This window comes from Chiloscyllium plagiosum, chromosome 6 (assembly GCF_004010195.1).
Source record: "Chiloscyllium plagiosum isolate BGI_BamShark_2017 chromosome 6, ASM401019v2, whole genome shotgun sequence".
In the NCBI taxonomy this organism is placed as follows: Eukaryota; Metazoa; Chordata; class Chondrichthyes; order Orectolobiformes; family Hemiscylliidae; genus Chiloscyllium; species Chiloscyllium plagiosum.
Genome location: NC_057715.1, coordinates 88,785,799 through 88,803,983, shown reverse-complemented (window position 1 = coordinate 88,803,983; position 18,185 = coordinate 88,785,799). Strand labels below are relative to the sequence as shown.

The 18,185-nt window shown below is 38.4% G+C and overlaps 1 protein-coding gene across 1 annotated transcript in view; it reads right to left on the bottom strand.

Annotated features, from left to right (window-relative positions):
- nbeaa (neurobeachin a) overlaps positions 1-18,185 on the bottom strand; it is an 849,844-nt gene that overhangs the window by 553,003 nt on the left and 278,656 nt on the right. The window contains exons 28-30 of the mRNA XM_043692709.1: positions 14,167-14,297; positions 13,094-13,201; positions 9,049-9,217 (exon numbers count right to left, since the gene is read on the bottom strand). Coding sequence (XP_043548644.1) covers positions 9,049-9,217; positions 13,094-13,201; positions 14,167-14,297 — 408 coding nt within the window. The remainder of the gene's footprint in view (positions 1-9,048; positions 9,218-13,093; positions 13,202-14,166; positions 14,298-18,185) is intronic.

The following is an 18,185-nucleotide window of genomic DNA, read 5'->3' as shown; positions in this document are numbered from 1 at the left end:
CCCCTTTCAAGGTTCCAACTTACACTGAACACAACCCAATCTCCCAACTCAAGGCCTCCTTCTCTGTCTCCCTCCATGTCCCCACAACTCATCTGAACTTGATACTCCTGAACCTCTTACATTCCCCCCAACCTGGTCTCACCGGCCCCTGGCACTTTACATCCCTTGTCACCCTGCCTCTTAACCCACCCTTCCCACCTTTTAACCCCATCCCCTCATCCAATTCTCTCTTGCTCAATAACCAACCGACACATTAAATCGCAGTAAGGCAATTAAATGTTAATAGAGTCAGAGTCGTGCAGCATGGAAACAGACTCTTCGGTCCAACCAGTCAATGCTGACCATGTTCCCAAACTAAACTAGATCCACCTGCCTGCATTTGACCCATATCCTTCCAAACCTTTCCTACGCATGAACTTATCTAAATGTGTTTTAGACATTGTAGCTGTACTTGCATTTACCATTTGTCTAGCAGTTCATTCTACACATGAACTAATCCTTTTTAAAAAGAAAATTGACCCTCATGTCTTTTTTAAATCTTCCTTCTCTCACCTTAAAAAATCCCCCCTAATATGAAATTCCCCCACCAAAGGGAAAAGACTCTTGTCATTCACCTGATCTATGCTCATGGTTTTATAAACCTTAATAAGGTCACCCTTCAACTCCTACACTACAGTGAACTAAGTCAAAGCCTTTCCAGTTCATTTTTATTTCTCAAATCATCTATTCACAGAAACAGTCTCATAAATGTTTCCTGAACACACTCAATTTAGTAATATCCTTCCTATAATAGCGACCAGAACTGCAGACAGTACTCCAGAAGCTTCACCAACATCCTGTAGAACCTCAATATTAGGTCCCAACTCCTATACTCAAAGTTCTGAGTAAGGAAGGCAAGCATGCTAAAGACTTTATTAACCACTATCTACCTGGATATTCAAAGAATAACGTACCCGAGCCCTTAGGTCTCTGTTCTACAACACTACCTAGGGCCTACCATAAATTGTAAGCCCTATCCTTGTTTGTATTATCCAAATTAAACTCCATCTACCAAATCCTCAGCTCATTGAACAAATTGATAAAATTCTCTTTGTAAGACCATAAGACATAGGAGCGAAAGTAAGGCCATTCGGCCCATCGAGCCCAATTCGCCATTCAATCATGGCTGATGGGCATTTCAACTCCACTTACCCGCATTCTCCCGCATTTGTAATATTAGATAATCTTTTTCACGGTCCACTATACCACCTGAAAAAGCCAATATCCCCTCACCAGGTCACCCCTTATTTGCACACATACAGTACATGACACTAACCCAGCTGGCATAGACCCAGCTGCTATTGAGAACAGAGCCCTTGTTTATGTTTGTCAGCCCAGACTCCTTGATTGTACCTGGTTAACAGCCCTAATCAGGGAACTCATATTCTAATCACTGCATACCTCCCAGTCTACGTCCTGGAAGATAAGCCCGTTCTTTTATTCCTGTAGCTTCTTCTGGGACATTTTTGCACCAGGTCTGGTTCATCCGACTGTGCCTTCAATATTGGGACCACAGACTCCCACTCGTGCCCAGACCATCTAGGGCAAAATTAATCTTACACAGATGTAATGGCATAGAGCCTGCAACATCTGCTGTATTCATATCGTTCTCAGAGGTTTCAGCGAAGTTAGGCGAAGGGGGAGAACCCACAGGTTCTGGCAGCCTTGCTGGATGTTCTAAGGGGTCAGGTATGTTTTGCTCCTGCACCTGTTTGAGAGGTTGAAGCTTTCACATGGTCCACGTACTTGTTCAGGACTGCCTCTCCCTACCTGAACTTTGAACGTCATGGGACTTGGCCTCATGTCGACCATGCCGCTTACCTATGCAGGACCACTCTCATAGTTTTGACACCAAACGTTGTCCCTGAAGTAAACTGCTTCTCTTCCTTAGAGGAGTCTTGTATCCGGCCTTGGCGTTCCTAATGCTGTTTCATCCTCCTGCCCCAGGTCTGGGAAGACCAGGCCCAACCTGGGTGCAGAGTAAAAGAATGAATCTGCATGAATACAAGAACTAATGCAATTTATAAAAAAGGGGCATGCCTAACTGCATGTCCCAAACTGTCCTATACAATAATGATTCAGCTGAATTAAATTTACATAGGACAATTCTGAAGCCTCCAGCTGACACGATGTAAAAAAAGTATAAGACAGGCAATCTGACAGTGATCGCTGCTCTATAATAATTCAGGCCTATAACTGTTTTTTTTTGTAAACATTCAGGTGTTAGGGACTTTGCTAGCTAGCCCAGTTTTTATTGTCAATTCCTAGTTGCCCGTGAGGAGGTGGTGTTAGTCGTTTTCTTGAATTGCTGCAGTCAATGTGGCATAGGAACTTAGATCCACAATGCTGTTACGATTCTGACTCAGCGATCCCACTGAAGAGCGAATGCTATGTTTCCAAGTCAGGATGATGAGCAGCTTGGAGAGAATCTTAACAGGTAATGGTGTTCAATGTATCAGTTGCCCTTATCCTTCTAGGGGTAATGATCATAAGTATGGAGAGTGCTGTCTAAGGAGCCTGAATTTCTGATGTGCCTTTTGCAAATGGTACACACTGCTACCTCTGTATGTCAGTGAAGGAGGGTGTGGATGTGCTGCCAATTCACTGGCTGCTTTGTATGGGATCGTGTCAAGCTTCTCAAGGGCTACTGCAGCTACATTCCTGGGTTATGCCTTGTCGACTGTGGTCAGGCTATTTTTTGGGAGAAAAGACAGAAGGTGAGATGATCAAAGCAGAAATTCCAGCCTTTGACTTATTCTTGTAGCCAGAGCATTTTTATGATTGACTAGAAATTGAACTGGACCAATGGTAACCCCCATGATGTTTATCGTGGGTAATTCAACATTTGTAGCACCACTGAATATCAAGGGGCAATGGTTAGATTTTCTTCTGTTGGTCATGGTCTTTGCCTGGCCAAGAAGCAAACGTTATATGCTTGTCAGCCCAATCTGGATACTGTTCAGATCTTATTGCATTTAGACACGGTATCTTTCATTATGTGGGTTGCCACAAATGTTGCTGAACACGTGCAATTATCAGTGAATATCCTCACTTGCCACCTTATGCTGAAGCAGATGAATATAGTTGGGCCTGAGTTTTTAACATAAGGAAGCCCTGCAGAAGTGTCCCAAGCCTCAAATGACTGACTTCTAACAACTATCCTCTTTTGTGCCAGCTATCAGTCCAACCAGCAAACCTTTGTAACCTTGGCTTACATACTTGCCTCTTAAAGCATGAAGATGAACCGATTAGAACTCATAAATTGATGACTGGATGTGTGAGCATCTCCATTTTAGGCATGTAAAAGAGTAGAATCTAATATGAGATGCTTCGGGTCAATCAATAATTAATCACATGCTTTAATAAATGATCACTTTCATCATTACAATCTGTTGATGAATTGATTAAGTCAAAGTATTTTCACAGAAAAACACCTTAAGTTGCATTTTTGTTCTCTTGGTTACTTAAAATGCATAATATTCTAACTATAGTTTTTAAACAATTTAACTTACCCATTTCATGTTTCTTTTGGCATCACTCTGCCACCTGCTCTTCATGTCTTGCTACCTTCCTATGCAATAGATACAACAGCTGCCCATTCATCACCTCCAACATACATAACACAAGCATTTCTTTCATGCAACTTTTTAAACTTAGTATAGGACCATTTGCTTGTCACAATGTGGTCTTCGTTACATTGGGGTGACCTAATATCGATTGGATGAATGCTTTTCAAAACGTACCCTGTTTTGTTTGCAATGCAACCCAGCGTTTGCAATTATGTACCACTTTAATTTTCAAACTCACTTGCACTTGAAACTCTTTGTCCTTGGCCATCTTTACTATTCGGGTGCAGCTTACCATAAGCTGAAGGAACAGAATATCATCATTCTTTTAGAAGCTGTTTAACCATTTAACAGTCTCCATTGCAACGCTCTGCTGTATTTCCATGGCAATACGCTACCCTGAGTTTACATGTCTGATTTTGCAAACTAAAATTGATAGTTAAGTGCATTTCCATGCTGATGATATAGCAATCAATCTTTTCACATGACACAAATTGATAGCCTTTTTTCTTCCCCAAGTCTGCTTGTTGCATCTAGTTCTGATGAGTGCAAAATGAAAAGTTTCAAGTTCTTGTCTCTTTTGAAACTTTCAAGCAATTATATTGAAAAAACAAATGTCTGCAAATAAACCATGATATTCAAGACCAATGCACCTCCTAGTGGCCATATTAGCTAGGTCCTATCAAAAGCTTGGCAGTACTAAACTTGACATGTAATTCATCTAACTGAGGAAATAATTTAGGTCTAAGAGTCACAACAATGTGCAAAAATGCAGTTTAAGATGGAAATAAATAAGAGGAAGTATAATAACCGTTCGAATGAAAAATTCAGGGCAATAAGTCGGTTCTCATTGCAGTTTGGCCAAAAGATACTTGTGTTGAAGGCACCAATTACTGAGCATGATTCTTTAAGCCAGATTTACCCCAGAAGAGCCAGTGCCAAATTGGAAGTAAGTAGCTTCCAAGCATCCATGCTGCCAGTTCGACATAGGAACGTGCACTTTCAATATCCAGGTCAGGTTCAAACATCTGTTTCAGAATTCCTGTTTGAAAACTGCATTTAACTTTTTACTTTTAATTCATTCATGAGATTTTAGCATCAGCAATATGTACATTTACTGTTCATCCTTAAATATCCTCAAGAAGCTGAGGGAGGCAACAATTTGAGCCACTGTAGTCTATGTGGTGTAACTACACACACTGATGTGAGGGAGGGAGCTTTGAAGATTTTTATCCACTGACAGTGTGGGAATGACAATACAGTTCAAAGTCACAATGATCTGTTGATTGATTAATTATGGCTGGTTTATCCCCTACCCAGAATTTTTCTTCCTCACTGGGATATATCTTTGTTGTAAACCATAAACTTTTTTTAAACATCTCCCATTGTTCAGTAAACATCTTTTATGCTTTCCCAGTGGACTACTTTCCCAGTCCACTCCAGTAAACTTTGTCCTTATTCCTTTGTAAGGAGTTTTATTTAAATTTTGCACAGTTGTTTGACTTGTTTCTCACTCAAACGAAAGGCTAGATTCTACTATGCTATAGTCACTTACTCCTACGGGATCTTTAACTCTGAAGTAAGTTACTGAACCTGCCTCATTACACATCATTAAGATCCAAAACAACCCGACTCCTGATTGAATACAAAACACATTGTTCGAGGAAACTGTCCGAAGTACTATTGATGAATTCTTCCTCATGGCTCATTTGATTTGCCAAATTAGTTTTCCCAAACTAGCTGAAAATGAAACTGACCTATTCTTCACGTCTTGCCTTTTTCTTACGTTATTTCCTGATTTATTCTCTGTCACACACAAAAAGGTAGAATTTGGTGGCATATACACTACTTCCACCAGTGTGTTCTCTCTCTTGTTAATTGTTGTATGCACACGAATTTGGTATAGAACATAGAAGAGTACACCATCGTACAGGCCCTTCGGCCCACTATGTTGTGCCGAGCATTTATCTAAATCAAAGATCAACCTAATCTACAAACACCTCAATTTACTTCCGTCCATGTGCTTATCCAGCAGTTGGTTAAATGTCCTTGATGTATCTGATTCCACTACCACCACTAGCAGTGCATTCCACGTACCCACCACTCTGCTTAAAGACCCTACCTCTGACATCTTCCCGAAACCCTCCTCCAACCACCTTAAAATTATGACCCCTTGTGACAGCCATTTCTGCCCTGGGGAAAAGTCTCTGGCTATCTACTCTATCTATGCCTCTCATTACCTTGCACAACTTAATCAAGTCACCTCCCTTCATTCTTCTCTCCAGTGTGAAAAGCCAGAGCTCACTCAACCTCTCTTCATAAGACAAGCCCTCCAATCCAGGCAGCATCCAGATAAATCTCCTCTGCGCCCTCTCTAAAGCATCAACATCCTTCCTGTAATGAGATGACCTGAACTGAACACAATATTCTAAGTGTAGTCTAATCAGGGTTTTATAGAGCTGCTGCAAAACCTCAAGGCCCTTAAACTCAATCCCCTCCTCTTAATGAAAGTCAAAACACCATATGCCTTAACAACCGTATCAACTTGGGTGGCAACTTTGAGGGATCTATGTACATGGACCCCAAGATACTGCTGTTTCTCCACACTGCCAAGAATCCTGTCTTTAACCCTGTATTCAGCATTCAAATTCGATCTTCCAAAATGAATCACTTAGCATTTATCCAGATTGGACTCCATCTGTCACTTCTCAGCCCAGCTCTGCATCCTGTCAATGTCTTGGTTTAGCCAGCAACAGCCCTCGACACTATCTACAACACCACCGACCTTTGTGTCATGACAAACTTACTAACCCACCCTCCCACTTCTTCATCCAAGTCATTTATAAAAACTACAAAGAGAAGAGGCCCAAGATCAGATCCCTGCAGGATACCACTGGTCATTGACCTCCAGGTGGAATACTTTCCATCCACTATCACTCAGTTCTTTCAGTCAGTCAATTCTGCATCCAGAGAGCCAAATTTCCCTGTATCCCATACCTTTTAACTTGCTGAATGAGCCTATCATGGGGAAACTTATCAAATGCCTTACTGAAATCCATATCCACCACATCCACTGCTTGACCTTCATCAACATGTCTTGACATGTCCTCAAAGAGCTCAATAAGGTTTGTGAGGCATGATCTGCCCCTCACAAGCTATGCCGACTATCTTTAATCAAACTATGTTTCTCCAAATAGTCATAAATCCTCTCGCTCAGAATCCTTTCCAGTACCTCGTTTACCACAGACGTAAGACTAACTGGTCTGTAATTCCCAGGGATTTCTCTATCCCCTCTCTTGAACAGAGAAACAACATTCATCTCCCTCCAATCATCCGGTACTACTCCCACGAGCAACAAAGACCATCGCCAGAGGCACAGCAATCTAATTCCCTCACTTCCTTGGATAGTAACCTTGGATATATCTGGTCCAGCCCTGGGGACTTATCTACCTTGATGCTTCCCAGAATTTCCAACACATCCACCACATCTTCCAATTGGGGTAACACACTGAAAATCAAGCCCCTCTATTCCTGGAGTTGTCACAAATGTTAAAGAACTTCAAACAAGCACATAAAATTCTTTATCTCCCTGTTTTTCAGACCCAGATTGACAAAATATGGACCAGGTTTCTTACTTAACAAGGATTACTACCTGTTACAAGTGATTGGACTCTATCTGCAGATAAAGAGCTATAAGTGTTTGATCTATAATGCTACAAATTAAACATTTAATCTCCTTAGAAACCACCCTTACACAAGGAAAAATGTGTTATGGGCAAAGGAAAATTAAGACGTGATTTGTTGGTTCCTATTCATGAGTTGCTTATGGTCATTTGATCCATATGCTGGTCAGTGTGTTGCTTTTCTGTCATCTTTCTGTAAATACTTCCATTGGTTTGTAAGAGACATAAGGGTATCGTTTTGCTTATAACAAGTCTCTGGCTTATCAGTTAAAAGTCAAAGATTAAAACAACTGCTGAAGGAAAAATGAGTTGGTTTTCTTCAGGATTAAAATGGGTTTTGACTGCAGAGAACTGTGAAACAGGTTCTGTGCTCGTGGAGATCTCTCTGCATCTTGTTTGCATCCCCAAGCTGTTGTTACCTGAGAACCAACGACAGTTGTGGGCAGGCAAAAGACTTTTGATATCGATAATTGATCGTGAGACAATAGACCAATCAACATCATCTTTCCACCTAGCTCCATCTGTACACAGAACTCCTTGGCTCAACCACTTCAGTTACTGCTCATTCAGAAAGCTGCTTACAGAATGCTGGTCATAATTAAATGGTTACATGCTTTTCGAAATATGCAGCAATTCTTTACAAAACTGGTTATTGAATGCCACTATATCCTTTTGCTTTGTAAACCTATGCATCCCCTCTCCAAAATACCGTTTTCCTCCCCACGCCAGTTACTTTAAAACACTCAACAGTTCTACTAATTCAATTCGCCAGAACGCTGGTCCCAGCATAGTAATTCCATTGTAGTTAAATTAAAAAACATAATGTCCAAGTTATCTCCAAACTGTATAAATTCTTTCAGCAGAGCCTCCTTTATAGTCCTATCAATCTCAGTACCAACAATGGATGACAACTGGATGCCCAGGTGTCAACACAGCCTTTAGAACTCATGCTCATAACATCATAAAACAGAATCTTTCCTAATTATACTGACCCCTACCATTGTTATATTTCTATTTTCTCCATCTTGTGGATGGCTTCCTGTACCACAGTGCTATAGTCAGTGTGTTCACTAACCCTGTATCATCACTCTCATCTACACTGCATGCAAGACACTAAATTCTGAGACATCTAACATTGCTCTCTGAACCCCCATACTTGCCTCACCATTTACGACAGATCATTAGATTCTAGCTATAGATAAACAGTTAAACTTAATGAAATAAACTCAATAAATTAAAACTCTAAACCCTTCATAAATGCCCCTTTAACAGACAGACAGTTTCTAATAGCTACAATATTGCTAATTGAATTCTCCATTCACATACATTCACAGAAATAAATATATAAAAAAGTACAAATATAGCATATCTCAAAACTTCAGAACAACTTGCATTTAGCAAATTTCTGCAGTCACCTGAAGAACAGGGTTTAATATTTTGTTACACATTAGTAAAGAATGATTTTAGCTTCAAAAGGTCATGGAGCATTTTATTTGGACTATTCTTTTGGATATTTAAATAATCCAGTCAAGGAAATACATGTTAATAGATCTAGTACCTTTTTAAAACATAATTAAGCATTTAGTGTATTTGTAGCATAAGTAAGTTTTGCACAGCATGTTTTATAAAAATTAAATCATAATTATACAATTTTATAAAGTTCATGAAACCCATTTTGATAGGTATCTTCTGGTCAACTGTACCACCTTACAAAATGCAACAGTTAACCAACAAAAGCTAAGGAGATCTAAAACACTCACCTGTACTTGTTGGTGAGTTAATTTCTTGCCGAATATTGCGACTTATCTGACTTCCAGATCTCGCAATTTCACGTTGTGGCTCCAGTATGTCTCTGTATTTTGATACCATGAGTACAGAGATAAAGTATACAACAGCCAAAGCCAAAAACTGAGCCTGTTTACTATCATCCTATGAAGAAAAACTGGCAGTCAGTCACACTAAAATTGGACAGAGAGGTAGAGGGAATTACAATTTTAAAATGGTTTTGTTCAAATGGGATGGCTTCACAGAAGTTAAGCATGATAGTGAATTCAACAAGAGAAGGGAAATTGGGAAGGGGAAAGTTACCAAAAAACAATGCTTAGTATAACAATGATGGGGAGAAATTGGAATGTAAATCCACACCCGATAGTAATTGTAGTGACCTCACAGCCGCCCAAGATTAGGAATTATGTAACGCGAGGGTATCTGATTTTAAAAAAAAATCAAAATGAAGAAAATAAAAGGACGAAATAATTAACCAAACCACTTTATACACCAAATTATACACTAGCATAGGAGTGAAAAGGAGAGATCTTCATAACAACAGATATATCACAGCAAATAATAGGAAAGCTTTAGAAAGGATGCAGAGGAGATTTAGATTAGATTAGATTACTTACAGTGTGGAAACAGGCCCTTCAGCCCAACAAGTCCACACTAACCCTCCGAAGAGCAATCCATCCATATCCATTCCCCTACATTTACCCCTTCACCTAACACTACGGGCAATTTAGCATGGCCAATTCACCTAACCTGCACATTTTTTGGACTGTGGGAAGAAACTGGAGCACCCAGAGGAAACCCATGCAGACATGGGGAGAATGTGCAAACTCCACACACACAGTTGTCTGAGGCAGGAATTGAACCAGAGTCTCTGGCGCTGTGAGGCAGCAATGCTAACCACTGTGCCACCGTGCCGCCCAGGATGCTGCCTGGACTAGAGGACATGTCTTATGAAGCAAGGTTGAGGGAGCTAGGGTTTTTTGTATTGGAGCGAAGGAGGAGGAGAGGTGACTTGATAGAGGTGTACAAGATGTTGAGAGGCATGGATCGAGTGCGTAGCCAGAGACATTTTCCCATGGTGGAAATGGCCATCATGAGTGGGCATAATTTTGAGGTGATTGGAGGAAGGTTTGGGGGAGATATTAGAGGTAGTTTCTAAACACAGTGTAGTGGGTGCGTGTAATGCACTACTGGCAGTGGTAATAGTGTCAGATACATTAAGGACACTTAAGTGACTCTTGGATGATAATAAAATGAAGAGTATGTAGGTTAGTTTGATCTGAGAGTAGGATTAAAGGTCAGCACAATATAGAGGGCTGAGAGGCCTGTACTGTGCTGTACTGTTCTATATTCTATGATGAAAAGGTTGAAAAACAGTTGGGCATATTGTATCGACCTTCTGATTGTTAAGCATTAACATGATTATACAGAATTGGATAAAATCAAGAATCTAGTTATGATTAAGGATTCTAACCTGTATAAGAATTGGCAAAGAAATATCAGAATAATAAGGTAAAGAAAAGATTTAATGAATACATTCAGGGAAGTTTCACAAAGCAAGATGTCTTTAAACCTACAAAGTGAAGCATTATAATAGTTGTGTAATAGTTAATTTATTTGATAAGATAGCATTGTGGAATGGTCACAGTAATATGCACACATTCACCACCGGAATTAAAGGAGCAATTAATAAAAGTTCAAATTCCAACAAAACCAACGAAAAAGAAAACAAACAAAATTAAATCTGCAGGCCAATGATACAGGCTCAAGACGTGCAATTACTGTTGAAAAGCAAGAGAAATATTTCCAACATAATATAATCATGGCCTACTGGTGTTATTACATGTATTAAATAAATAAAAAGGCTCTAGTAAGGGCACAGAACAATGACAAAAATAAAACTGAGGAGATTACAAAAAGTAACAACAAGAAGCATAAAATAAAAAGGGCAAAGACACATTATAGAAAAAGTTCCAAATAATAAAAAGTAATAGAAAAGTCTTCAAACAATATATCAAGAAAACGACAAATGATTAAATGCCCAGTAAGAGCAGATTTATGCACAGGAACAGCAGGCATTAAGAAAATAAGATAATAATGGAATGGTCTATTTAATATTCTGCCTTAATCTTCACAATAAATGAGGATGGCATGTGATATTTTGACAATGGAATGATGAAAAGCTAGTGAAACTGGGAGGATAAGCTGAAAATTGTAAAATAGTCATATTGAAACCAGACAAAAACCTGGAATCTCACTGAAAGAAACAGAAGAAATTGTGGTGCCAGAAGACTGATGTTCAGGAAATAAAAAAAAGTGATAAACAAAATATAGTCAATTGAGATGTGAAGGTAAATGAATGGTCTGATCAATACTTTTTAAATAATGAAATGAATAACCAAGTGGATAATCAACGCCTTTTTTCCTAATAGAAGAATGGAGAAAACAGGGAAGTTTTCCTCAAATTTAAACTAAATAAAGTCACTCAAAACCTTTTGATGCCCCAGGTACATCAGGAAGTATAATCAAATGAAATACATACCAAGCCAAAGTAGAAGTGACCAAAAGCTCGAGCGTTAGCTTTTAAAATATTCATTAAAGAGGAGGAAGTGGTACAAGAGCCAGAGAAGTTCAGAGATACAATTCCAGAGCATGCAGAGTAGGCAAATGAACGCAGGTAATTGTGGGGCAAGGGAAATATTCTCAAGGACGCAGGAGGTCATTGTAATAGGGGATTCCATGCTCAAGAAAGGATATTACCATGAATGCTATTTAAACATAAGGATATAAATTTAGATTTCATTTGACACCCAAAGAAAGCCATGAAGCATGAGGGTCATGAATGAATGGGACAAGACTTGTAACGGAATAATATAATTGTTAATAATTAAATAAACCAACATTTTTACAGACTAAAGAATACAACGCCATCTCTGAACTAGGCCAATTTAGAGATAATTAAGGCTTGGACAGGATTCTAAAAAACGATAGACCGAAGTAAGTTTAGAGTTGGAAGTAGCAGTTCTTTTTGACATGGTACAAAGTCGAAAGGTTATTTCCAAGGGATTGGGGACAAAGAGGGTGTGGTGATGGTAAAAGCCACAAACAGCCTAGTGGTACTCTTGCTGGACTGTTAATCCAGAGACCCAGGTAATGTTCTGAAGACCTGAGTTCAAATCAACAAGGACAGATAGTGAAATTTGAATTCAATAAATATTTGGAATTAAGAGTCTAATGATAACTAGTCTAATGAATCCTTTGCTGATTGTCAGGAAAATCCATCTAGTTGACTAATGCCCTTTAGGGAAGGAAACTGCTATCCTTACCTTGTCTGGCTTATGGTTGACTTTTAACTATCCTCTCGGCAATTAGCAATGGGCAATAAATGCTGGCCTAGCCAACGTCACCTGCATTCCGTGAATGAATAAGCAAAAAGGATGGAGATTGAGGTTGCAGATCTTCATGACTCAGCCTGAAAAGCTAGCTGTAGTATGCAATGGAATCTGCAACAAGTTGTAGTCAAACTAGATGAGGTACAAATCAATGTTTTAAGTCCTCCCAAGGTTTAGTAGAGCAGGGTCAAAGTAATACAACAATACAAATATTTTAAGACAGAGGTATTGCTAATCACAATACTCATGTTTCTTCAACTGAACCAATGCAAAACTTAAAAAATAACTGTCAATCAGAAACACTTTATTTCCTGGGTTTCTTTCTTTTCGGTTGAAACAGTGTTTTAACTATTAGGAATTGTACCTTTCTGATTTAAGGCAATACTTTCCCTATTGCCAGCATTTATAGGTGAATTATTGCGAAAAAGAAATAAACGTAACAGATTCTTTCATTTTCCTTTCTTTTAAGATTCCAACATATCAATTTCTCATTTCAAAATAAAATTGCAGGAACTACAGAATTATGGGTATAAACAACTTCATAAGTTTTGTAATACCTAGATTTTACAGTAAAGGTACCTGCAAATCCAATGACCATAAAAATAATTTCAATGAAGTAAATAATTACCACGTCACGAAAGACAACAGCTCGCAAACGGTTAATGTCTACATCTTGCAGTAATCTGTCAGGATCTTTAATTGGAGAAAGGTTACCAGAGATATTTTCAACACCAGTCTGTAAAAATAAACAACTTATTAAAGTGCAATGAAAAATATTTTCTTTTGTCTAAAGATAACACAAATAACATCTACTTGCAAACAAGCTAAATTAGGGTTAAAGTTTTGTGGCCCCATTTCCAAGATGGCATTCCACAGGGGGCAAAAAAAAGAACTGGATGCTCGAAATCGGAAACAAAAACAGAAATTGCTGGTGAAACTCAGCATGTCTAGGAGCATCTGTGAACAGAAAGTAGAGTTAATATTTTGGATCAGTGACCTTACTGCTCTACTAATATTTTATTCCAAAATTTTCCGCAGAATCTAACCTCTATGTATTTGAAGAATACACACTAAATAAATTACAGTAGTGTTGAGAGAACAAAAAAGTTATTTCCTCAAACAAAAACAGAAATTGCTGGGAATCAACAGCTCTGGCAGCATCTGTGAAGAGAAATCAGTGTTAATGTTTTGGGTCTGGTGATTTTCTCTCAGAACTGAGGGTCATCAGATCTGTGATTTCTCTTCACAGACCCGATAAGCTTTTCCTGTCATTTTTGTTTTTCTTTCCGATTTACAGCATCCGCTGTTCTTTCATTTTTTTAAGTTTTTTCCTCAACCTGTTGAGCACCATGGGTCAAGTTTTTCAGTCTCCAGAACATCAGACACCAGACACCTGAAGGTGCATCAAGTTGGAGGTTTGAACACAATGTCAATTGATCATCTTTACTACTGTTCAAAAAGTCAGTATGATGTGTGATATTCAGGTTTGCTGAATATTAATCATTGTAATATACAAAATTGGAAGAAAGGAAAGTACACAAATTAGAATATTCATGTATTTTTAAACGTAATCTCTTGAAATGGTATAATTTGTAGAGACACTGCACAGAAGTGTCTTGATTTCATATCAAAAGTTTGAAGTCAGTTTATGAGGCTGAAAGAAAAAAAGTCATAGACAAGATCTGTGTTAAGTTATATTACCTTGGTTGCACCGGATCCTGTTAAACTCTGAAGACTCTCTTGGGGCTTAGTACTGGTTAGTGAAATCTTTGTCATCCTATCCCTTTGCCTCTGGCGACATTCCAAGCAATTTCTCACAGCAACACAACAAACTTTGAGAGCGCATAGGCAGACAAGGTTATTAGTGCAATTTTTTCTCACAAATTTACATTTTTAAATAAACACTTCTAACATTTACAAAAAACTGCAGAAATAGTATTTCATGTGTCATGTATAGATATGTGATTAGCATCTCAAAATTCGAAGAAGTATGTTTCTAAAATCCCTGACAAACAAGGTGCCCACATAGCAAAAGAATACAAAATACATGATCAACAAATCAGCACTAAATGAAATGTTTCCATATTCTGCCAGACAATACATTTTCAGTTATCATGACATGTGGATGGATTCATTCAGCAGTGTAAATTTTTCAGTGAGGAAGATATCAGAATGTTCCCACAATCCAAGGTCCAAGTAACTAGGGAGAATGAGGAGTTGACAGAAATTAGAAATGCTCAGATGATTGAAATTAATGGACTGAAAGCTACTAAATGCCCAGAATCTGATGGTGTACAACCCAGCATGTTGAAAGTGGTGACTATGGTGTTAATCAATGCATTGGCAATTATCTTCCAAAATTCCAATTTCTGGAATGATTCCTGCGGTTTGGAAGGTTGCAATAATCATCTCATTATTTAAGAAGGGAGCAAGAGAGAAAAACAGGAAATTTTTGCCTGACGTGAGTAGAAAGGAAAATGGTAGAATCTATTATAAAGGATACGTTAAATGAATTCTTGATTGGTAATTGTCAGATTGGGTATAACCAGCATGGTTTTGTAAATGAGAAATAATGTTTGATTAACTTGTTTGGAGTTTATTGAAGACGTTACCAACAAAATTGATAAAGGAGAGTTGATGAAAACTAGTATATTTGGATTTTAAGAAGGTTTTTTTGATAAAGAGTCTACAAAAGAGGATGGTTAGAAAAATTAAAGCACATGGGATAGGAAGCAATGTAGTTGCGTGGATTAATGATTGGTTAACAGACAGAAAATGAAGAGTAGGAATAAATAGTACTGGAGTAGCATATGCAGTGTTGGTCTGCTTATCTCAGGAAAGATATTATTGCCATAAAGGGAGTCTGATGAAGGTTCATCCAGACTTGTTTCCAAATTGGCAGAACTGTCCTATGAAGAAAAATGGGATAAAATGGACCTACACTCTCTCGGGTTTCGAAGAAAGAGAAGAAATCGCAATTGAAACTTACAAAATACTTAAAAGGTTAGACAGGAGAGATAGTTAAAATGCTCAGTAAAAAATTATTCCAGTTATTCTGATGAGAAAGGTGATCACCCATAGTTAACAAAGGCAGTCAAGAGGAATAATCAACCAAAGATTAAGGGATGCACAAGAGCAAAAACTAATGTTAAGCTGGAGTATTTTGAATATTTTAGGAACAGCAGTAGCCGACAATAAAATTTATTATATTTTTTGCCAATTTACTTTTGTAAAGACAAACAACAAGAGCTTCTATGGATGTATAAAAGAAAAGAGTAGTTCAAGTCAATATGGAATCCTTAGAGGATGCAGCTGGGAAATTAATAACAGGGAACATGGAAATGGCAGATAAACCAGTGCTTTGCAATAGTCTTCATAGTGGAAGACACTGTAATCAAATCAAAGATAACAGATTAGCAAGTCGCCAATAGTTGAAAAAATCTTATAACAGTCTCTCTCATGAGGGACAAAGTATTTGACAAACTAATGGCACTAAAGACAGACAAGTTGCCAGGACCTGGAAAGAAAATGGATTCAGAGATGGTGGAAGTTTTGGTCAAAATATTCCAAAACTTACTAGATCCTGGAAAGGGTCCAACAGGTTGGAAAAGTGCCTTTCTGCCAACCCTGTTTAAGAAGGGAAGACAACAGAAAGCAGAAAATGATAGATCAGTTTGTCTAAAATTGGTCACTGAAAAACTGTTAAAGAGTAAATTAGTAAGGAAGAAACAGCATGACATTAGGAAGAGCTCAATTAAATTAAACAGAGTTAACATAGTTTTATGCAAGGGAAATAACGTTTGAAAATTTTGAAAAGTAGTAGGCTAAAAAGCCAATCAGAAGTAAATTATATCGTTCTTATCAGGTGGTGACGAGATTATTATATCCAGTTTTAGTTGTGAAGGAGTCGATAAGCAAGTAAGACCTGACTAAAAGTTAGTTGTAACACCCAAAGGCAGATTGCTGCTTAAATGCATCACCTTTCCGTCAATTTCTCCAACCAAGCCAGTGTCAAATACAGTTCTTTACATTGTTTTGGAGTGATCTGGGGAGGCCAAAAGAGGAACATTAGTGCAACCAAAAGCTCTGCACTCAAAATATGTCCATGCTTGTGCCTTGCACACAGGTGTGGCAAGTAATCAGGAAGGCTAATGGAATATCGACCCATATCTCAAGGAGGTTGGAGTATAAGAGTATGGAAGTCTTAGTGCAACCGTACAAGATGCTAGAAAACACATCTGGACTACTATGAGCAGTTTTGGTCCTCTTATTTAAGAAAATATATTGTTTCATTGGACACAATTCAGAGAAAAGTCACTAGGATGAACCCGGGCATGGAGAGATTATTATGAGAAAAAGAAAAACGGTCGGGATTCTAGTTACGAGAGGTTAGAAGAACGTGAGGTGATCTCATTAAAAACATATGGGAGTCTTAATATTGGAGGTTGACAAGATAAGTGGTGCGACGACGTATTCCCTAATGGGACTCTCAAGGACCAGTGGGCATAGTCTCAAATAAAGGGGCACCAATTTAAGACTAAGCTAAGGAAGAAGTTGTTCTCTCAGAGGATTGAGTATCTTTGGAACTCCTTGCCGCAGAGAGCTGTGATGGTAGTGTCCTTGTGTATGTTAAAGGCGGAGATAGATTCTTGATCAATAGGGAAAGGGCAGGAAAGTGGATGTGAAGAATGTCGGATCAGTCATGATCCTATCGAATGGCAGATAAGGCTGGAGGAGCCAAGTGGTCTACTCCTGCTCCTATTTCTTATGGTGTCTATGCACTCTAGTTTTGGTGTCTTTGATTCTTCCTACCATAGTGTATCACCTCACACTTTCTTTAATTAAGCTCTATCTACCATGTTTTTACTCACTCACTCAACTCTCTAAATCCCCTGGCAGATTCCTTGGGTCCTCATTACATCATGTCCTCCAGTTATTTTTGAATCTTCATTAAAATTGTATACAATACACTCTATTCCATCCTCCACATCATTAATATACTTGTGCTGGTAAATAACTAATGCCATAGGACTGATCCCTTTAGCACTCCATTAGTTACATCTTTCCAATCTGAAAAAAAACATTAATCCTAAATCTCGATCTTTTATGTGTTCACCAATCCTTAATCCATCTTAATAAATTAGCCTCAAAACTGTGATATCTTATCTTGTGGAAGAAGCTTTTATCTGGAATCTTATCGAATGCCCTTTGGAAATCAAAATACGCTACATCTTCCTGAAGTCTTCAAATACTGTTGCATTCTTCTGTTGCAAAAATGTTAATATTCCCATTTCATATGTTGTTAGACTGTGCACCTAGGTTTGACAAACTGGTAAATGCAATCTAGAGTAAGTGCAATCCAAAAGATGATCTAGATTTACCTACAAGGGTTAGATTGAAAAGTTTGAAGTCAGGAAGGTCATCAAATTATACAATTTTTCAAGATTGACAATGTGACTGTGAGGGCATGTATCTAGTTTCCAAAGTCATCAGCTTGTTGCTGAAATCAATGCACATACCTCACAACAACTGCAAATTTAATGTCCAAGCTGAGGATGCGTGTGTGGAACAACAGCAACTTGAATAACAAAGTCAAACTTTGAGTCTACCAAGCCTGTAACTGCAGTACACTCCTGTACAGTGGTAAGGTCTGCACAACATCTCGAAGGCAACAGAACATGCTGAACAGTTATCCCCTTCTCTGTCTCAGACATAACCAC